This window comes from Melanostigma gelatinosum (genome assembly GCF_949748355.1).
Source record: "Melanostigma gelatinosum genome assembly, chromosome: 8".
Classification (NCBI taxonomy): domain Eukaryota; kingdom Metazoa; phylum Chordata; class Actinopteri; order Perciformes; family Zoarcidae; genus Melanostigma; species Melanostigma gelatinosum.
Window position 1 is genome coordinate 10,659,641 of NC_136641.1, and position 23,956 is coordinate 10,683,596.

At 41.7% G+C, this 23,956-nt stretch overlaps 1 protein-coding gene across 1 annotated transcript in view; it reads right to left on the bottom strand.

Moving 5' to 3' along the window:
* sema3bl (sema domain, immunoglobulin domain (Ig), short basic domain, secreted, (semaphorin) 3bl) overlaps positions 1-23,956 on the bottom strand; it is a 57,799-nt gene that overhangs the window by 15,617 nt on the left and 18,226 nt on the right. Inside the window, exons 3-6 of the mRNA XM_079273776.1 lie at positions 20,891-20,953; positions 12,526-12,645; positions 3,114-3,204; positions 351-467 (exon numbers count right to left, since the gene is read on the bottom strand). Of these exons, the coding sequence (XP_079129902.1) occupies positions 351-467; positions 3,114-3,204; positions 12,526-12,645; positions 20,891-20,953 (391 nt within the window). The remainder of the gene's footprint in view (positions 1-350; positions 468-3,113; positions 3,205-12,525; positions 12,646-20,890; positions 20,954-23,956) is intronic.

Below are 23,956 nucleotides of genomic sequence, written 5' to 3' on the forward strand. Positions count from 1 at the left end.
GTAGTTATTGCCATCATTGTCTTTAATCCTTTCAACAAAGACTTTGTAAGCATTTTAGGTCTGTTTTGTGTCTCATTCCAGAAGATTTCCTGCAAAAAAATGACACATAAGTCAAATGAAACAGAGCAGGAGATAGTTTCTGTTTAAACAAAGTATTGTGCTTTTGCTTCATGCTATATACTTGATTAACCCTCACTGGTAAAATGGACCGGATGATGAGTTTGAAAAGGCATAATATGATAAAGATAATGCACTCCAAGGTGTCCTAATATGGAAAATAATGTAGTTTGATTTACATCGTCTTATTTCTGTCTTGAATGTAACAGGTTGATAAAACAGTGAAACGTTACCATGCAGAAGTTTCTGGTCAGTCTCTGTCCTCATGGTGGAGCGACCTCCCATACTCCTGAAGATCACAGAGTCTCTCCCCAGGAAATCTGCAGTCAGTCCTGTATACAGCTCCCCACCTAGAGAGAGGCAAGGCAGAGGTGGTGGGAGATGGAGAATACGTTTTAGAGTTTAATCAGAGCGAGGTAGCGGAGAAAAATAATGGATAAGTACAACAGGGATAAGAGGGAAAAGGTGGAAGGGAATAAAAAGGAGAGACAGGAGCAGATGTGAAGAAACAGCAGCAATGAAAGGGAAGGGATGAGAAAAAAAGAAAAAAGTTGGCACAGAAGAAAAATTAGGAAATCATGGGTGATGGAGAAAAACAATTGTGGTTCAAGCAAATGAGGAAGGGAGGGAATGAGGAAATATAACAAGTCCAGTATGCTGTAGAACACATCGAGAGAGGAATGTGAAACCAGAACTCAATCGCACTTTGTAGAGTACATCCTCCTCTGAGACCAGCATGGACTCAGTCTGATGTTTCAGCAACTCAAAATACACAAAATCTTTCCTCTGGCACTTGGAAAAACCTTTAGCAGCCAGGGCTATCAGCTAGACAGCAACCTCAGCTAGCTTGGAGACAGAAATCCCTCCAACTCAGACAATGAAGAATTATGAGGGACTTTCTTTGAGGAAAAAGCCTATTTGTTTTATTTTCTTCCCAGCACAGTGACCACTGTATAAAAGGAGTCTACTACAGACAGACAGCAATCTCATGGGGTACATGTATTCTTATCTTATTTGGCTGCAATCATGGTATTAAAAACACACACATCCTTCTATACCTTACTGACGCAAACACACAGTAATTGGGGATGACAGGGCCTGTTGAGCTTTGTGTATTTTGGGAGAAGATCCTGAAATTATTGGGTTGATAGCTGAAGAATAGGACTTTCATCATCTTTTACCATTTCATTCATGGCATCTCTTCTGTTATGTTTCATCACACGCTGTAATATGTTGGGCAAGCTCTATTTTTGTATGCCTGTGTGCGTATTTATGTCCGTGCATGTAGGAGTATTCTATCTGTTGTCTCATTATTTGTTTCTTATTTTACAGATTAGATTCAAGGTTGAAGTACTTTACATCGGAGGAAGAATGAAAATGGGAGTGTCGCATGGGCCAATAGGAACCCTTTTGCTTTTTGCAAGGGTTGAGGATGCCAACAGATCTGCTGAGTCAGCGTTTTCCACTTTTAATATGTTGAAAGTATCATTTAAACTGGTGCAGCCGAACAAACCCTTCTCTCCCAGCATTCAAAATGTCTATTTATCAGTCAGTCTTTCTGGAATATACTTTTTAAGGCCTAATGACATTCCTCAACAGCTTTCTGTGTATTGTTTTTTATCTGTGTATTGTTTCCATGTATGCTCCCGCTGAAGTCCAAACTATTCAATACTTGGCGGTAATTGAATGCTTTACAGCCAAATACAATGCTTTGTGGGATAAGTTCTGATGCTCAAAGCACCCAAAGCAGCTGCAAATAGAGGAAAGTGGGATAGAGGGCTCCACACACACACGCGCGCACACACACACACACACACACACACACACATACACACACACACACCTCCTGCCTCAGTGGCTCCCTGGATTGTCTGTCACTGGTATAAATCAGCGTTATTTCGCAAACCAAATACCTAATGACATTCAGAGAGAAACACCCAGAACTGTTTAGCCTGTTCAGCACAACTCCAGAGTGTGTGCATGCAGTGTAAGAGCCGCAGAAGGTTATGGTAGGTGTTCTTTACGTTTTTATCATTTGAAAACAAAGCAGAGATCCGCCCCAAGAGGTGAAATGTGTAGATACAGACCTTCTGTATTTGGTATTTTAAATAGTTTGTTGTGGAAGATAAAGAATACCAAGCAACAAAATGTCCAGTGGTAATATGACAGCTATGTCACAGCAGGTCAACTTGTGAAAATTGTATTTTTTGTCATTAAAGTCACTATAAGCAACATTTGACTAGTTATGAGAGAGAGTCAATATAATGCTGATGCCTCTATGACTAACATAAGTAAACATGACCATCAGCAAGAATACTGGCTATTTCTATAAAGCTGTTATCAATGCCTGTCATCAGGCCTGATTGCCCACGGAATCAGACAAAACGATTTACGGCTCTCAGGTTCACCAGAAAGTCCTTCAGCTCGGACAGACCCAAACCCGGTTTTGCTGCAGCCTTCGAAATGCAGTCGAAGCTCCGGCCAGAGAAGGAGAGCGTGGGGAGCAGCAGCTCCTCCTCCGGCCACAAGTAGAGCTCCACCAGTCCCTGATGGGAGCCAACATCGACTCCACGCGACTGGAGGCCCAGGTCGTGTTGCTGGGCCTTTCAGTGGAGGGAAGGGAGGCATAAGAGAACCAGAACCCGGACTGAGTGGGGCAGACCACAGGAACCGGCCAAACCAACACAAAATGAAAGTTCATAGAAGTAGCTTTGAAGACTTTGAAGATCTTTTAGATGTAAGATTCTCAGTGTTGAGTTTCTCTCTCTTTTTTGGGGTATTTCTGCTTTATTTTGACAGTCTACGGTGAATAGGAAGACATGAAACAAGAGAAGAGAGAGGGGTATGACATGCAACAGTTTTTTTTAATAAAATGCTATAAATATCGGCCAAATTACCTTTGGAAACTGGACCTCAACCCTGATCATATTAGCTCCATAAACCACCGGAGGATTGTTCGAGAATCATAAATATAGACAAACCAACATCGGACGTACCACTGAAGGTGCTGGCGAAGGGGAGGCTGGGGTCATGTGGAACTTTGCCTCTTCCATTCTCCACATTTGTAGGATCCATGGTGAACACATGCTGAGGAAGACAATGACATGGAGGATCATACATCATTCATTTCAGCATGTGGTCTGTGAGATGAAATGTATCAAAACTGTTTTCAGTATTATCTTATGTTTCAGATTTATTTGTCCTCCCATTGAACTCCGCGTCAGTCTGAGAACTAAGACCGTCTGAGAGAGGAGGAAATGCAGGATCAGTGCAGTTGCCAGAGTTCAGAAAAAGTTCCCCACATGGTTCCGAGTACCGATCAGCCCTAAGAGCTGAACTGTGTATTACGGAGGTTTCATGAACCTTAGTGTTCATGAAACCTCACAGTAACTCAACACACACAGTAACTGACCAAGAAAACAGCAATGTTTCCACTCTCAGGCCAATTTGACAGAATCCAAAACATATTCAGGAAACCATTTTCATTTGCTTTCATGTTTTTGTTTTGTTGAGCGCCATCTTTTGTTTTTTTCCCTGTTGGACAGGAAGTGATGTGATTTATGTTTTCAACAGCAGCAACACTGTTTGGAAGAATACAAGAGCAGAGTTGTCAGATTGATCAAAACTGAAAATAGAAGTTAAAAAGTGCCAAAGGAGAAGTTCATGGATAAACCTTGATGGATCTGCATCTAACATCAAACTGCAGATTGTTTCAGTGACGACACGAGGAAGCAATTCAAATAATAGAGCGGTTCTTTCTTCGTCATTCACCAGTTAGTCAAGTTCACCTGACGAACACTCGCCACATCCTTGGATTGTGTGATTTGCCGGGTCAAAGCGGGGTCACTGTGGACAAAAGACATTTTGTTCTGAGACCTTCTACTCCCACTTCAACGACATCAGTGTACCAGGCTGCTGCTTCTGAACAATGTGAGTCCAAACGTAGTCGACTTTCAAAAATCAAAAGGGAACGCAAGGCGACAGGACCTACAGTGAGACGTCCTGTTTGATTCCACGTTAATGATTTAAGTGTCCTTACAGTGAACTGTGTGTGTGTGTGAGACTCTGTTCCTCTTATAGACAATGGAGTATTGTTATTGGGAGGGTGAGTCTTCGACTGAGCAGAGACCACAGGGGAGATGATGACATTGAAATCAGTGGTGTAAAAATACTGTTACGAAACACAGTGGACAATATGCAAGCCCACGCACATCAAGTTCTGTACGTGCACCAACACACACTCACACGTGGAGAGCAACGTGGACACGGCATATTCACACTGTCAGACACACAAAATAAGATCATACATACACTGTAACAGGTCTCAGGAAATGAGGTGAGGCAGTTCATTTCTTATTTGATCCACATGTGGCTTTTTCAATGTTGGTAAAGAGATTTGAATGAGTTTTACAGGTGTCAACGTGCACATGTACAGCCCACCAGCACACGCAACACTTATACACGTCACACACTCACACTTCATTGAATTTGAGATGATGAGGGATATTTAAAAGGTTTACACAATGTGATGTACTAGTGTTTTCACTTTTCTTTATGCACGGTATGACTATGTATTTATTTATTTCTTAAGTTGGACCACATGTCTTTCAGAATTGGAAACGCATCATTTGAAGAAAAGCGCTATTTACTGTGAAATCACCAACCCTGTAACCTAAAAATTACGTTCTCCCGAAACTAAAATGCATTCTCAATTACGTTTGACCATAAGCGTATTTTCTCCCTGATTATGTTTGTGTTTGACGTATTCCAAAATACGTTTCAAATCAACATTTTGACACAAACCCTTTTTCCACTCTCCACCACCGCCTCTCCTCCCTATTATGCGGTCAGAATACTACCGCAACACGCAGCCTGTCTCCGGCAGAAATGCGTTAGGGTTTGTTAGGGTAAGAGTAAGGACAGGCTTAGGGTTAGTAAATAAAGGCAAGGCAGATCACAGAAAAATAATAAAGAGTAGAGTATGGCAAAGATATGTTGATTAGAAACGTATTTGTAATACGTCAAACACAAACGTAATCAGTGAGAAAATATCTTTCAGGGAGAAAATGCATTTATGGTCAAACGTAATTGAGAATGCATTTTAGTTTCGGGGGAACGTAATTTTTAGGAGATATGGCTCGAAATCACATGCCAGCAGCAGAGGATGGCTTTTGTGCAAATACCACTCTTTTTTTTTTATCATACCAATACTAAACATTTTCCTTTCTTACTTCCATCTATCTTAACCCTTTCATTCTCCCTCTATCTTGAATTCCTGCTCTTATTTCCATCTGTTTTCATGATCTCCCTCTCATTCTCTGTCGAGGTCTTTTAGTTTACTCGTTAGTCTTCCTTATTCCTTCAGCACCTCTTCACTCTTTTGTTACTGAAGTGAACGTCACTGTATCGCTGTGTTCCTCATCTGAGTGTGTGTGCGTGTGATGTGAGTGTGTGCTTGTGCACTTCTGTCCCCAATTTTCCACGGCGCACTTGTGCATCTTATACGTTCAAGAGACTGTGCAGTTTGGGGGTTGTGTGTGTGTGTGTTATCTTCTTATGATCCGGAGGAATGGTGTGGCTGCCTGTGCAGCTGATTAGACTGTCAGAGTCACTTTGGCTAAACTCTGCCAAGATAAATACACACAAGTGCTGCGATACACAGAGAGAGAAGACATCCAGGCCACTTTGTACTCAGCTGTGCCAAGCAAAATATATCAGGACCCCCTCTGCCAAACCCTTCAGACAGGTGACTACTGACACACACGTGTCACACATGCACATTGGTATCATTTTTAACTTCGTTGACTTTATTTCATTCATGAGCTTCTACCCCTTTATTATATATCCATTGTACAACCTTACCATTTACTAATCTATATAAACAGATTCAGCATTCATATGCAGAATCTGTAGGCAACAGGACACCGATTTTGGTATCGTTATGGAAGCGTTCTGGTTTGAATTTGTGGTCCAAGTAGTAATAATAATAATAATAATAATAATAATAATAATTTATACTATCTTTATCCCTTTAAGGGGGAAATCTTTCTCTGCATTTGACCCATCCCTGTATATAGGGAGCAGTGGGCTGCCAATGACAGGCGCCCGGGGAAAAAGTATTGACCAATCACGTCGAGAGGGACTGGTTGAATGCAGGTAAACAGTCCTGGTGGAGATCTCAGAACCCACTGGCAATCATCTGGCGGTAATTTAGATTTTTATTTAAAAGTGTAAACTGGCTACTTTCCGGTCGTATATGTAGTCTCTCAGTTCCAACCCCACTCTCGCATCCCAAGTTAATCGAACTGTAAACAATGAGCAGCGGACGGAAAGGAAAGTCTTGGCCCAGATATCCACTGGCTGCATGGGAACCCCCAGAGATATAGTCCCTTATCCACAGAGGCTTATTGTTGTCAGACCAATAGCAGATGGGTTCGAAGATTGCCAGTTTTCAAAATCAAAACCTAATGCTGGCAACAATCTTCACCCTAAATCAGCTGCCTTAAAGTGATATTGAAGTAACACACTTCCCCTATTTCGAAAGAAATGTTTGAATTTACGAGCCATAAAATGCACCCTTGCTCAATTTAATACACCCAGACGTTTTACTGCTACAGCCTTAGCAAGCCTGGTATGACCATTAGCTTATTGTTTCCAACGTTACCACTTCTTGTGGTAATGTTACACCATGTTTTAGCATTTAGCATTCTCACATTTTTGTCATTTGGGGCCACAGTGGTCCCTGCTCATGGTCTCCTTATCCACCCGAAAACATAAAAACAACTGCTGATGGATGTTTTTTGGTATCAGTTCCAAAAATGAAAGAGCCTCTTCTGAATTATTTCCAGATTCACGATTTTTGCAACAACATGATGTCATACACTGTAGAAAAGTCATAGATGCCACTAATGGACAAGATGCAAAGCAGCCACAAGACAAAGTTGCACTTATACATAAAAGTCTTGACTCACTTCCTCTTATAACTGAGATTTTCCAACCACTGACTGCATACAAGCTGTCCAGAAGTGTCTTTGTGTTTTTTCCAAAGGAATTCAACAAAATGAAAGAAGTAACTACTATAAGTCATACAGCAGGGTGGGAAACCAACTATTTACCTTCCAGCCAACAAATGTAAATTCTCTGTTTTCCACCCTACTATATAATAAAGTCTAACACAACAGAGTACAATGCTTCTATTCTGTTACAAGTCACCCAACAGAGATGCAGTTATGTGTACCATCTCACATGGGATTTTCTTTTGAGTGAGTCGAGACATCCACCTTTTGGTCTCCCAGCTCCTTCCAGCCTCTCATCTTCTTCTCCTCTCTTCTCCTCCCTCACTGTTCATGTTTTGATGAAGAAGCGGTTGATGCTACATGAGGGTATGCAATTCTGAACCAGGGTTTCCCTTTTAAAGTGAATTATTCATAACATACGTCAATGGTCTCAGCTTTTTTTTAAATTATCCATGCTTATTATTCACAGTTTGAAACTGGATACACGTTTGAGTTTACTGTCAAAAAGTCGAGTCAGGTTTGGACTCACTTCTGAAAGCATCTGAAAGGCAACTTGGCCAACCAACAGACCCCATTGGAAATGCTGTTGTACTTGGCCTTTTCCTCACTGTCCAGTCAAATAATGGATGGGCTCCCTCTCTCACCACTCAAAGCAGGTGAAGCTTGTTCTCTCTGTAAATCTTCTCTGTTCTTCATTCTTCTCCATTGAAAATACACGAGACAGAGTAAGACAGGACAAGAGCTGATTAAGAGTTATGGTAACAATTACAAAATGATTATGTAAATACAGAAAAGATTACAGAAAAGGCTGAAGCCGTAAAATAAGCTTCCATTTATCTCCAGTTTGTGGGGCTTGGATCCAAAGGCAACATATATGGGACAAATAAATGGATGATTTATAAGCAATTTATTTTTGATTATGCTTTAAATCCTTTTAGTCCTCTTTTTTATCCACCTTAATGCAATAGCTTATTTTCCCAGAGTACTTACAAAGTATCCCATGATGTGTAGCACTCGCTAAGGTCGCCAGGGAACTCTGAGAGGAAGTGAGTTACTCAGGGAGCTACAATCAGAGTGCCAAAAAGCAGAATTGCGAAGTAAAAGTGGGCTTTTACTGAGAAATGGAGCATCTGAACTGCTTTAGTCTACAATGTTGAGAGGGCCGGTCTGCTGTTTGTGTGTTCAGCTTTGAATTTTTTTTTTCTCAATCTGTCAGTTGTTAAATAAATCTGCTTGCCCGTGTGTGTGTCAATCTGTGTGTCTCTACACATTTGCTTCTATATATTTAGGTTCATGCCTGACTGTGCATGTCTGTCATCATGTTTGTGTGTGTTTCTGTCTGTATCTCAAAAATGTATATGTTTGTGTCATATGTTATGTTTGACGGTGTGTGTGTGTGTGTGTGTATTCATGCTTGTGTGTGCGTGTGGGGTCTAGTCCTCTGTATGGCGTCACTGTATATATATGGTTTATTTTCACATCTAGGACACTGCTCAGGCAGCTGTGTCACTCACCAAGGGCGCTCCAGTTTGTGTGTGTGTGTATGAGTGTGGGACAAAGAAGGAGTGATGAAGAAACACACAGACCCAAGGCAGATCCAAAGTTCATATTTCTATGTAAGTAATATGAACACCATGTGGTGAGAATGAATTTAAACATTGTTTTCACACTCAAAGAAAGACAATAAAGAAATGCCTCCACATTTGATTGATAAACTCTGACGTGGTCTAGGCTTTTTGTGGTTAACCCGCTGCAATTCAATCATAAAGAACAATTGCCCGAAATTTTTTTTGGTGATTCTGAAATGTTCTTCTTGAAGACTTCAAGGAAATATGAAAACTGCTGATGCTCCTTTTCATCATAACTGCATGTCAATTAGTTGGAAATCCTAGAATTTTGCTAAATGCATTTCGTTGTTTTCATCTTTGGATGACAGCACGAAATATAGTTAAGATTAGCTGACACTAGAGAACAGTAACCACTCCAAGACAGACATTTTTCAAAACACTGTTTGACAGTAGGGGAGCGTATTTATTTCACTTCAAAATAGCCGATGTAAAATGAGCCTAATTCACATATTAAATTATATTATATTGTATAGTATTTCCTGCTACATTCATAGGTTTTCCATAAAACTTGTGTGACCAACGGCAAGACTGAGACAGAGAAAAGCTGGCACGAGAAAGAGTGTGTGTCTGTGTGCCCCGAACTGAGTTGTAACACCGAAGTTCAAAGGTCATCCCACCCAGAGTCTGGTCCAAGGGCTCGCAGGCTCGCTTCCCTCGAGAGGTCAGACAAACAGACGGGTGTGTGTTCTCCACCAGTTAACGATTGGTTAAATAAATGGACAGGCTCCCTGCGGTGTCATCCATTCACACAGACACTCTGACTCGCTGAAAGGTCGCAGTTGTGGTCGGAGTGATGGAGGGACACACACACACTCAAATACACACTCAAACACCCACACAAGCAGGATGTCAACTGGTGTCTTAACATCAGCTGAGGTGGTTTCAGTTTTAACACACATACAGCTGACACAACCTGGGACTCCTTTCATGCATACCTGGGCATGCACAGATACAAACACGCTATCTCTCTTGTCATAAGCACGTAGCCTGGGGAAATTGAAACAAATGCAGCAGTGTTTGGGAAGAAAGCTGCACTACCATCCCCATCATAAACTTTTGAACAACAGATTGAAACTCCTTGATTCATGAAGATGATGGGTTGCTTCAAACTGTCCATGTCATTCTAGTCTTTCCCTCCTGTACCACAGATATTTGCGGGTACGGTCCACAGCAAACCTAAACTTTTAGAAAAGTGTATTTACAAATACACACAGGGTTTGATTGGTTGCCAGCAAACTGGTTAGTTCATCTCTTGTGTTCCCAACGTGCGTCTTGATACCAACGCACAAGGCACCCGTTAGTATTTATGAGATGCACCGGGCTTTCAACTAACTCCAATGTAAACCCATCTGCAACAGAGACGCTCAGAGCAACAGATGTAGAATCAAGAGCGAGAAGTCCTCCAAGGGCGGGAGTGAGGGGAGGTACGTGGGTCTCACAAACAACTGGTCTTTCACTGAGGGGACCAACGTGACTTTTACTGACGTTATGTCACATGATGTTCCGTCGCACGCCGCCAATGAGTCACATGGCGTTTCTGTACGTCTGTATCTTATACGTTACGTTACAAGTGTACATATTTTGAGCCAAACCTTGTTTTTTCAAACCCTGAGTAGTTGTGTTGCCTAAACCCGAACCACTATCAACCACATGTGAACCTGCAGCTTGAAAATACGAGTCAATAGTATGAGATCACCTTGGAGGATTCATACAGGTGACCTACTTTTTAAAACATGCCTGTTTTGTAACTTTGGCCCAATACCCTTCAAGGATTCCACTGACTAATTTCTGTTTCTTTTTTTTGTTTTCCTTATTACAACCATGCAGACATGCTGTGCTGCGTATTGTAACTGGGCATAAAGTTATTCAGCATGAGCAGAGGAAGACGTGCGCTGTTGTTCATGATGTGCAATAAACCCTGTGGTCCAAAAACCACACAGAGGATGACAGATTGAGAGGGAGGCAGAAAATGACACCAAGGCGAGCACACACACTGTGACGAGCAACTTAATCTGCTGCAATGCACCTTCTGGACTTTATGTGCACACACAGTCCACCACACACACTCTTCTCACTACAAAGGTTGGCAGTCTCCCACCCCAATGTATCACTTCCCTTTCCTGAGCTCTTTGCCAACATCCAGCTTTCCTCTCTCCTCGTGCCCAGTCTGACCCCCCCCTGCTGGGCCAGGCAGGGCGGCACACTGGGCTGCGATCTGGAGGACCGCCGTGAAACAGCGAGCTACGAGTCCGTCTTAATGGCTCCATTCATTGATTCTTGTATTTCAAATGGCTCCAGGAGCAAGTCTCGACAGAGGGTCCCACTGAGCTAAGTGGCTGTGTCGAGAGCCAGCCTGTGCGGTTGAAAAGACGTACAGAGGACCCAACACTGCGGCTGAGTAGCCCTACTGAAAGACTATAGCAGAGCTGCCTGCTGAGGCTTAACCTTGAACCCTGAGGATCTGGGCTCAGAGCAGGGCCAGTCGGAGTTGTGTTTTGGCACCAACCATATTTTTCCCATTACCCCAATGTCCTTCAGAGGATTGCTTAGAGGCCACCCATTGATTCCCTTATCATATCATATGCACAGTACTTCATGTGTATTATGATACAGTGGCATCCTGTCTCTATGCTACAATAATAACGCAGACATTTCTTCATGACTTGTTCATACTGTGAACTAGTTAGAAAGCCATTTCTTGGAATTTTCACTTTAGTCAGCATTAATGTACTTTACCAACATGGTGTTACTGTAACACTTTATACGTCATTGAGGAATGTTTGATTTAAACGTAACACTCAATGTAATCATAAAAACCCAACAAGTGTTTGTGGTGGTTTTCATGCACAATGCTGTTTCTTCTCTTTTTCGCACAACACTAAATGTCTTTGTGTATTTCTTGTAATGCTGAATCCACAGAAAATGATCATCAAACTTAGTTTTTTTAAACTCTTTTAGCCCACTGTTTGGGCCTTCAGGTCTGCACATTTGCTTTGTAGTCCAGTTTTCCAGCTCAAACCAATCCTCAATAAATCCATGTAGGCAGCCGTTTCTGTGCACTTTACTGACCCAACACCAAACGACAGAAAGACAAAGTTAGTGACTAGCTGGTGAGCACAGTGGAGCATTTCGCAGCTAAACAGCCAAATACTATTTTCTCAGGAGCTGGTCGAGGCCAAACCACAGCTGAAATGAGAGTGAATATTTAACCTGCTTTCATCAGGTGGATGGACACATTATCACACTGTTAGTTAAGTATTACATTCATAGTTGCCAAAAACCAGTTTGTGACTGATGATAATGGTAGTGCAACAACACTTTCTAAGGATTGACAGTAGAACTCAACTTACAGTCAGTTGCTGTCAAGGTAAACTGCACAGTCCAAATTGAAAAGTCTCTCTAATGGCTACACAGTGCATAAAAAGTGAATACAATTTACAGTTTCCAAACATTTCCTTTAGGAAATGGAGTCAAAGTGCAGCAGTAGGTCAGCATGCATACAATAAAATAAATGTTTGTTTAAGACATTTATTTTACAGTTCTAAATCACATAGTTTTCCTCAAAAACACCAACTGGAAAACAGTTTCTGTGGATGTATTTATCTGTCTGTTTTTTTGTGCATGACTGATGTACTGAGACCTTCTCCCTCGCATGATACTTTGTGGGCCCCCGCAGTTCCCCCCAGCAGTTGTCCCCTCTCACACACACACACACGCACACGCACACACACACACACACACAGCCTGTCTTCACCCCGGCTTACCTCTCCTCTGTGCCCCACGTAGACGAAGGCACACATGGGCTGGAAGGCACCGGTGCCACAGGCCAGGATGTGGGTGCGGTTGTAGGGCTGCAGGAGGCGGACAAAGTTGGCACACTCCGTCTGCAAAACACAGGTACAAATATGTGAAAGTGTAAAATATATGTTATATACAAATTGTTTTATGTGATCGGTCATCAAATTTAATTTCAAAGTCAATTGTCATGTTTGATCTTTGAGTAAATTTATCTGGAGTTTCGCCCACATCCTCCATCACCACTCAATTAAGCTCCTGTTTGTAGGATAATTGAAATACTCGTTTGCACCTCAGCTCATAAACTTTGTTTTCACCCACCACACCATTTTACTACTGCACATGCGGCACTCTCAGCAGAGATGAGAAGGAAGGGAGGTGACTCACTCCTTAGCTACTTCCACCACCAGCTCTGGAAAGAATGACGATTTACTTGATTTATTAGCCCGATGTTTCATTTTACTTTCCTGGGGAAAAGGGGCAATCCTTTTTGTTGAGCCCTGCCAGGATGTAAACATTCACTCTTACATGCATGTTACACACACATACTATAGGGCACACACACACACACACACACACACACACACACACACACACACACACACACACACACCAGGGAAGGGCCCTTAAATAAATCAAATCTCACAGTACAAAGTTACCTGTCATCCAAATGCAGATAAGTAAATGTTCAGGGTACTGAAGAGAAACAAAAATGATTTCTCAACAGGCTTATTGAGCCCACATGTTTGTACTGAAGGCCAAGAACAGAGCTTTATTAGATGAAATGTGATATCCTCAGTGTCCCGCATAGGACTTGAGTCTCCGATTTTTTGGATTTCAGCCAACGTGACATGCTGATGTTGTAAAACAAGTTTCATCACATTCGGGTCAAAGCATCAGCAAAGGGATAATCCTGATGTGAGATGTGAGTTTTGGGTCATAACGGATATGAAGACACCAACAATAACGCTGAGTTTCATTTTGATAACTTCGGTGAACTCCCTAACATACTCAGCTGCTGTGTATGTGGAGCTAAAACTGGAGACAGAAGGCCTAAAAATGGAAACAAAGATATTCAAGTGGACAACGTCAAAAGGCCAGACGCTCAAACACCATGAGAGTTAGAACAAAATAAGTGGTGACGGAGGAAACAAGTATCAAGACATTTCTGTCCTACACAGAGGCCCAGAGGAAGCAGAGGGCATGACTACTTCCTGTCTGTAACAGAAGCGGCTGACAAAACGGGTGTCAGCGGCGAAGGAAGGGATCAGCCGGGTGTCATTCACTCAAGCCGACGAGGTCAAACTTATATCTGCACGATGAGCGGTCTGGTGTGTCTCTGTTCAAAATGTGTGCATGCCTGGTGTGTGTTGATGTCGAATTAAATGAGATTCAAGTGGATTGGTGCATGGTTCTTTGCATTTTGAGCATTTCTGTGTTGTTTGGTAATTCCTGATTTATACGCTGGTGCGCTCGTCTCTTTGTGCCTTTACAAATACACGTAGCCTATTGTGCGTGAATGAGTCGAGGAAATCCGTAATTTTGTGTGTGGCCCACGTCCCTCTCACACGCGCAGTCAGACATTTCCTCGAGTGCTTTGCGGCGCTGCAGACCTGATGTAAACCATGTCGCTGCAGTATACGAGAAATAGTTTACATCAGCATATTGCCCTTTCCTGCTGGCTCGCTTCTCTCCCCAAACAAGATCAGACCAGAAATAAACTAAACAGAAACACATTTGTATTAAGAATGCTTTCAGCAAATCTCAATTTGCGGTTAAATATTTGATCTATGAAAAAGAAGGAGCAGCTGGGTTTCTCATATGCTTCTATGTTTCTGTTGAGAAAGAGGGGCTATCATGAAGCAAATGTGACATGTTGTTTCTGTCAAATTATTTATCCCAAATTAGAATTGTATGGCGTAACTCGTGACAAACCGGCCTACTAATCATCTCCTGGAGGGAAAAAGTTAAGGGCTGGACGTTACATTATGTCTCGATGTCATTACAGAAGACATGTACGAGGTCTCGGAGAGCTCAACAAGTCGACTGAGAATGAACAGAAATGCGTCTCTCCCAATGCTTCCGTTCTAGTACTCAGGGAGTCATCTCAGAGATCTGTGTGGCCAAGGAGAGCAAAGAGTGGAATGAAATGTTGAAAAGAGGAAATATGTCTCTGCTCTCCCACCCTGGGATCTGGGGTTTTGAGCATCTGTGTGGTCTTACTGAGATTAAGTGGCAATAAAGGGAGTGGTCTTAAACAGAATATGAAGTGGTTTGATTACTGAATCTGGTTTTCTCTCACTGGGAGATTTCAGGGAGTAGTCTTAGCATCGCGCCAGCATTTATTCACTGCATATATAGTAAGGGTCAGGCTAACTGGTGGACACAAAAGCTCACAATGTCCATTTATTAACCTTTGATCATCAAGGGGAGGTCAGCTGACCACAAATGCTCCTTCGCAGTAATACCACGCTACTGCTTCACGCTGTTGAAACTTTTAAACTGACCGCGGAAACCACAGCTTTGCGTCTTGGGGGTTGAAAAGGGTATGTATAGAAATTGAAAGATCAAATTATTATTTGCATTTGCTCTGAGACACATGTGTCATTAACATAAACAAACAAGAACGATGCCAAGACCTCTGGCAGCCTCTCCTGGCCTTGACAAATCAGCCTGATTTCTCATGGGGTATGTTGATTTTTGGAGGACATTGTGGTTCCAAAGAAAGCTTAAGATTTCAAAGTTCAATGGCAGAAGAAGGTGTGAAACAACAACAGCAAAAAAGAAAACAGTAGAGAGGGTGACTCCAGAGAGCGGACAAAAGTCTTCTTCATGACAGAGAGAAACTGTTTTTTTTTTCAAAATGTGGACTTTATTTTGAGAACTATGAGCAGTGACAGTACCACAGGCTACAGATCATTTTAATCATGCATGGTCTGATTTGTTTACGGTAAGTATAACACAGCATCGGGATTTGGCGCGGCGACATTCATTTTTGAAACATGCTATGTCTAAATGCAGTCAAGACATTTGCTCAAAGACCAGGAAAATGTTTCTCATACTTGTTCTTCGCCAAGTTTGTCCTGGGCAGGCCAATAATTCAGGACTTTCAACCTCTTTGGCACCCAGATGCATGTTGCGGAATTTTTTTAAGGGATTTAAAGAGGTTTGCCAAAACAGTGCAGTGATTAATTGCTATGTGACCCAAAAGTACTAAAGGGAAAGATGCCATTATTGATGTGCCATGTCAGAAACAATGAACTAACTGGCAAGGTATTCTCTGCACCTCTTACATTTTGCATAATGCCAATCGATTTTTGTTTTAAATCTGATAGTAAAGAGGAAGTGAGGAAGTTTGGACACCACAGAGCTGCTGCTTGGTTAATCCTACTTGATAGGACTTTGCTTTTCGCCAGTCGATTATGTCCGTGGAGCACAGTGGTAGAGCAAACATGGAGCTAACAGCGAAGCCAAACATGTTCTATGAAGAGTGACCCGGGCAGGGAGAGGAAAGTTTGGACATGGAGAGCAGTTTCCAGTATAAACAGCCAATGTTCAGTGGAGAGAAGTCATATTCTGTAATACTAACAGGAAATTTGGACCAACACAAACACTCACACACACACACACACACACACACAGATGTGCAATTGTACGAGACTACAGTCAACAGAACCCCGTACACAAACACAACCACGGACACACGTAAATATCGTAAAAGCAGTTCAAAGCCGGACAGCTGGCCTTTGAAAGTCTTTGGTCTCAGCAGCTGTTTGATCCACAAAGAAACACTGACTTCTAGACAGCACTGAAAACATTCAGTCATGGCAAGAAACTCTCTCCAAAGTGTGTGAGAGGATTTTTTCCGAACATCTACCAGCCAACCCCCCAACATGTAACCAATCAAATATTCATGTTAGAATAAAAAAATAAAACCCACAGTCACTTACTTAGCTTCCTGGCAGGCATTAGAGCTGCAACCAACATTTACCAACATTTTGGCAACAAAAAGAGCAAGAGACAGACCACACAGGGTCTCTGTGTCTCTGTCCTCTGCAAACCTCTGCAAACATCTTTTTCTCATTGATATAAAGGGGAGTTGCCAAAAACACCAAAAACACTCGATTCAAAGAAAGTGGAACTGATCACAGCTCTGCTGATAAAGCCAAACCACGGGAAGCCAGATTACTGGCACTATCAAGCTTGTCGCGACAGAATAAAGCGAACAAACTCTCGAAGAAATGACCGGAACTCTGACATGCACACACAATTCCTCGCTCGTTTTCTCAAAGCTGAATTGTTCACACACTCAAAAATGCTGAACTTGCGATCTCTGCTACGATCCCTACAGTGCGCTCAAAAGGTGTTGTTTGTGCAAAAAACTTCCTGATTAGATAATCAGTCCTATTGTTAGCAGATAGATGCAGCAGAAGAATGTGTTAACAGCCAGAGCAAGACCCGGCATGCTTGGCTGAAGTCACTGAGTGCCTCCCCTCGGCATGTTATTTATTTGTCTGAGCTGTAATTAATGATGGTGAAGGTTACGAGGTTGTGACTCTGGGAAGAAACGCTATCAGTAAGAACATGTTTAAGGTGGTAGACACTTGTCAGCAGTAGGCTGTGGAGACAGAGGCTTTCATTAAAGAGATAAAAAAGGACTGGTTAACATATTTTTCACACACTTTTAGTGTCAGGCTATGAGGATGGTCATGCAGCTGCAGTAGAGGACCGGAACTTTCTCTTTTTCATTCTGTCTCTGTCTCATATGTCTTTCTCTCGATCACCAAACGCACACACAAAAGTAAAAAAAAAACAATGTGAAGACCTTTCACCTTTCAACCTCGACCACATTTCGTCAAACTCAGTTATGTTTAACAGACGCAGACAGCAAACAAAGAAGATGGAACGTGAGTGTGTGTATGTGTGCCTCTGTTGCTTTGTAGATGCCAGTGGATACAGCAGCAATCCATCTAGTTTGACACCAAAAAAAACTCTGTAACATAGAGACGTGAAGGAATGCAGAAAGATGCCCGTGTAGTTTAACAAAAGCAGACAAACATCTCTATCTGTTACTCACACAATTTCACACACACACTCTTTGTGACTCCTTTGGCACCAGTAAGGTCGAGTTACACACATCACCATGGACAGTACAGTAGCGCTCACGAGCACACACACACCTAGCGTTGTGTGAGCCCCGCGCAGAGGAAACACCTAATAAAACGGATATAAGACACCCAAGACACACCTGCCACTTCAAACACAGAACATATAGCCTACCTATAGACACACACACACACACACACACACCTTCTTACCAGCTCCAGATGGCGGTGGCTGTCAGACTTCTTTTGCCATGAGCAAAAGAAGACACGAAAAGTCACAGTCATTTTAAAACTATAAAAACAGCGTCTTCATCGTGTGTGTGTGTGTGTGTGTGTGTGTGTGTGTGTGTGTGTGTGTGTGTGTGTGTGTGTGTAAACCAGTAATTGGTTCCAGTTTATGTATTCTGAGCTCCACTGAAGCCACAGGGAGCTTTTTCTCCAACTGGGACCAAATTTAACGACGTCTCAATACATCAAAGAAAAGAGACGTCATTTCTAAATCTCTTCTTTCTCCTCCTTTCTTTCTGTGATTCTTTCTTTCTTAATTTCCATTTTCTGTCCATTGTTTGCTTTCTTTGTTTATGTTGTCATGTTGACAAGACTAAGAGTCGAACAGCCATTTCAGCAGCTCTGTGAGAATGACCTTAAACACAATGGTCCTAGCGGTCCTGGTCTTAGTGTAGCTATTACAGTTGCACGTAGTTATTGATCTCAATAAACAGATTCTGCATTCACTTGTAGAATGTGCAGGCATGGGGACAAGATTTTGTCATTTGAAGCGTTCTGGTTTCCGTTTGTGGTCTAAGTAGTATTGACAGTTCCTGTTGAAGCAGGATTTGGTTGAATGCAGGTTAACAGTCAGCGTGGAGAGCAAAAGAGATGGAAGGCATGATTTAGAGTTTTATTGGTTTAAAATTAGCTCGTAAAATCTTATATCTAAAGTTGCTAATTGGACCGTAAACAATGAGCAGTGCACGGAAAAGAAAGTCTTGGCCCGAATCTCTGCTGGCTACACCGGAACCCTAGAAATAAAGACCCCTGCCCCGAAAGCCCATGGATTCTGAGATTGATTAGTTACAAACAAACAGCTTGACGTGATGATGGGTGACACGTTTAGGTATCACAAAAGTTAGTACAATTCACCCTAACCAGACATTTCACTCAAGAACACGAATGTTAACCCTTATTATGGCGCTGAATCCATTTCAAGAAATCACCAAAGTCAATAGGTGTCATCCTCTGGGGAGCATGAATGTCTGCACAAAATTTCACTGAAATATCTCAGTCTTGACCTAAGTGGTGGATCAACCTACAGACTGGCATTCAGCCACGAGCATGACTCAAGGTTCATTCCTGCAGACGGTTGCACTGCCTGCTTTCTATGTCAGGTCTTTCTTTCATGTTTATGATGCTCCTATAGCCGTGATGATCTTCGTCTTCTGCTTTCTTCCCCTCCTCATCTGCTGTGAAGTACAACATACCTCATCCAGGCTAATGAACAGAAAGCTGAGTCAGCTTGTGAGGAGGTGAAATGACTCAAGATTCCTGGACACTGGTTCCATTCATGATACTGTTTTTTAAAGCTGAAATTGTACTCCGAAATAGTTTGTTTCTTTACATTAGTTGAGGTATTGGATTCAGAATCCCCCTCTCCTCTTTTCTCTCATTGTAAACATGGTCATAATTACATGAACACTCTCCTAACTTTGTTTTTCTTCTCTCATATTCCCCTCTCGTCCTGTATGTAGTACTTGACACCTCCCTCCTCATCTCCTTTTATTTTCCTTAATTCCATCTCCTCCTTCCTTGCGCTGTATTTCCAGGGCTCATTAAGAGAGGAAGTCTTGCCTCAATTTTCCTCTTTCACAGAACCAGTAAGTCTTTATTTGGCCTTACTCAGACTTCTTCAGTCATTAATAGTTTATTGTGGGAGCAACATGGCACTTAATTGTCTCAGTAATATACTATTATTAAGAAAGTAACTATCTATCTTTGTATGCTATTTACTGTACACTAGTTTGTTATACTGTATATTCTGCACTTTCCATCACACACGTGCCATTTGAGGACTGTTGTTAAAAAGGGGCCACGAACAACTGAGAACAGAGCAGAGACCGATGTGGAAACATGTTTCAGCCAGAATCTCTGAAAGCACATACACCAACTTGACAAGCCAGAGTTTGGAGTACACAAGTAACCTGTGGAGAGACGTTTCTCTGCTCTTAACTGGAGGCGTTTTGTCAACAGCTGCTCGACGGTGTAGGTCAACGCACTCACCTCATTAATGGAAAAAACAGAGTATGTTGGGTTCATTTTTGATCACGTCTGTCAGAGTTCAAGTTACTGGAAACAGTAATGCTAATCCAAGTGGAGACACCAATTTCAGCTGGTAGAATAATGCTGCCAAAATAGGCAGGTGGCCAAGCAAACAAATTCAACAATCAGCAAACAGACAGGACATTGGCAACGGAGCTGGTTATCAAGTACAGGCAGGAAACTGCTCTTGATGGCTACAGCAGCAACGCCACATCGACAATCTTAGAAAGACTGACTGAAAACTGGCCTCTACTATATATATTCTGTTTACTCCAAGGCGTCTTCAATGAGTAGCAGCTTGGTAGGCTGGTGTATGGGTGTCAGGTGAGAAGGCCAGTGAAACAGGACATGGTATGAAAATTTCCAGAAAAGACACTCTGGAAGTGGGAACAGAGAAAATGTCTCCGGGTGTATTTAAGACTCATGATTTAGGCTGTTCTTACGAACAGTAATCCACTATAATTTGTATATATATGACACAAAATAGATTTGTATGTAATCCATGTAATCGAGAACCAGGAAATACAACATACATTAAGCTATAGAGAGCGACTATGGCAGCATAGGTTGGGCCTGATGGGTGATTCCAAAAACATTGCTGCTGTTTGTGTGTAAGACGGTGTTGATTAATTTGGTATGTAACTTCCGTACTTAAATAACCCCACTTCAGTAGTTATTTTAACCCCAACCACAATCTTTTCATAAAACTAACCAAGTAGTTTCGTTGCCTAAACCTAACCAAGTTGTTTCCAGCGATGACAGGAGTTTTTTTTTAAAACTGTTATCGACACATTTTGCTTGACATAGAAAAACGCACAAAAATGAAGAATAAGTTCTCGAAATATATGAGAAAGAACAGTAAATGAGGTTTAATTTGTTGAATGTGTTAAAACAAGCAAGCATCAGGAGTTACCTGTGGTTCCTTCCCCGTTTGAATGCAGTCCTCTCTGTTGCCAGGTAATGGAGGCCAGGAGATCTATAGTGGAAGAGAGAGATAGAGGAACAAAGAAAAACGTGTGATGATTAATGACCTCATATGATTAATGACCTCATATCTTTGAAGAAATACAAACAACCACCTTATTCAGACATATTGAAACATGTAATTGCTTTGTTGAACCCAGACAGTCTTTATGTGAGTATGGTAATGCAATCAAAAGATACGAATCAGCCCATGTGCGGTTCAATTTGAATTATTTTCCCTGCAAATTCAACAGCAATTAGAGGCAAATTGAGCAGAGCAGATGCTCTACATGAAACAAAGGGAGTGAAGAGCGGAGGACTTTGGGAGTTAACTTTTGGCTTCTAAAGCTGAAACTTTGATTGAGACATGACATTCCAGTCATTTATCATTCCAGTTATTCCAGTTATATAAAAGTGTTGGTTCTTCCAAATAAAAACCTAACAAATTGTCTAACAAACCTCTAGAGGTAGCCGAGCAGATTAACCTTGTTTTTATATGTCCAGGTTGGGAGAATATCTGTCTGATATTTCTGCCTGCACTTACAGTATTTTTTTCGGTGAAATTATCGGCTTGGAAAACCCTCTATTTGCCTATGTGGACTATACATACCCAACAACATAAAAAAACAGAAATAAAGGGAATCTTTGTGATGCTATGACAAACTTTTTCAAAAGGTTTGACGCACAGGCCCCGTCCCCGTCACTGTCACTCTTCTGTTTTGTGCCTGAAATAAAATTACAGCTTTAACCACGCAGGAAAGCAGCTCAGCCAAACCTTCAGAGTATCCTAACAAGACCATCTGGAGCTGAACAAAAAGTGCAAATAAATATATTAATAAATCAATTTTCAACTCAAATTCTCACAGTATAGATCTAAGATTTCCTGATTAGGAAAGTACCGAAGTCTTTCTCTCATTCTGCCAGTGAAACAAGGAGAAGAGGTGAATCTCAGCATGACATATAATTTGGACCTGAAACAATGGGACTAGTTTTCACACTGCTTTCAGAAAATGAAAAATGAAATCCAATTGCCACTGAAGAGGAAAGACCAAGCCTGTCTCAGTACTGAGACTATGACGTGTGTGATACTGTAGTTTCCTACAGACTACCAGAGCATTGCTGGTAGTCTGTACACAATAACTCTTTGTCTGGGAACTGGCTTTGTTTTGGCCAACAGGGAGAAAAGAAACCAGAGAAAACAGCAAATGCTCCTGACTTGCATTACAATGTGTGATTAAGTGCGTATGGAGATCGTGTGTGTCGAGGGGCCACTGTGGTAGCTGTGGTGTTCTGTGTGCGGATAGGAAGTTGTTTAGAAACCAAAATAGAGAGATGAAAAGATGAGTGAATGTTTCTCCTCCCTGATATTTCATATCAGCAGTAAAATCTGAGACAACTTTTGTCATAATTCCAATGCATCACAGGCAGCACAATGGACTCACTGTAAACCAGGATGACTGAAACCTGGCTCACAACGATTTAAAGAGTTAAATTCTCTGACAAGTCCTGTACGGATGAAGGATGTGACATTGGAGCACCTGGAAATACGTTAACCCCCAGGTAATAGGTAATTCAGGTAATAGAAAATGACAATTCTTAATAACGATTCAATGTAAAAAATGAATGAAATATGAGATAGGATATGAATCAAATTGAGAGTGCATTGAAGAAGTCTTTATGGCGATGCAAACTGGCCTTTGGCTCAAAGGAAGGTATTTCATATCAACTAGTGGTACAAGTGCACATATTTGTAGCCTATAGGCAGGACTATAGGTACAAAGAGGCAACACAATTAAACCAAGTTTCTAGCTCAGTGAAAACTCATCATCTGATTGGAGGGTCCGTCTGACACCCACCCTACAGTACTGTTGTCTAAAAGCCAGCCTGTAAATGTGGGAATCCATTAGAAACAATAATTTGTTTCATGCCTGACTGAAATGAGTAAATAAATTAGAGCCGGTCTAAAACTTGGCATCAAATAGTCCTAATCTCTGGACCAGTTTCTTTGGCACGATGCTGGACTGATATCAATGTGCGCCTGTCAAAAGGCTTGGCTCACACACTCAGTTTGACCTCTAGCATGCCTGACTGATACTGATATACTGTGGAATCATCAGGCCCTGCCTCAGATCTGGCTGGCAATGATCTGAGTCAGTGTACTGCAACATTCTATCCATCGTCCAAGAGTCTGGCTCCGCACGCTTTAGGAAATAAGGCCAACCTCCACCAGCCATCCACGTTCCTTCCTCTGTTTAACACACCATCAGTGTGACTCTTTGCTCTTTTATTTTTGAATCCCCCCTCAGACATAATTCACTTCAGTTACGTCTTTGATATTTGAACTTAGAATGGTGTTTATTTCAACTGCAGAGAAATCTATCCAGAGGCTGGAAACAAGTGAGGGCCAGAGGCCATCTCTAAACACACCAAGGAAGGGCAGCGACACAACATACACTGCATGCAGGCGAGTAAACACTGAGCGAAATCAACCAGCTGTCTGAACATGCTGAAACATATTTGAGGTGCCAACCATATTTCCACGCCAAAAGTGAAAAGAAACCAACATTTTTTTAAACAATAATCAAAGCTTTCTGCTTATGTTTTTAAGGAGAAAATTTAATATTTACTCCATCGTGTAAAACATTTACATGAACTAAATCACTATTTGCTGTTGTTTTTCCTGGGTAATTACCATTAAGGCCAATTGTTCCACTTTCCAGATTTGATTCAGGAAGAACTGGATCCAGTTTGAGCGGAAACACGCAAGGTTCACTGATTTAACGCCATCTGACTTGCTTTCAACCAAAGCCTTGTGTTTAGAATTACACCTCACTCCCATTTCCATTTGTACTACACACTCGTGGAAAGGGTGGCAAACAAACAATAGGTATTTATTTATGCCAAAGAGATATTGTAAACTCATGGTGGACAGAGTTTGAGCTGGACAACTGAGTAGAAACATTTCAATGAACATAACATGATTAGACGTATTAGTGTGTGTTGCTGCAGCAGCTGT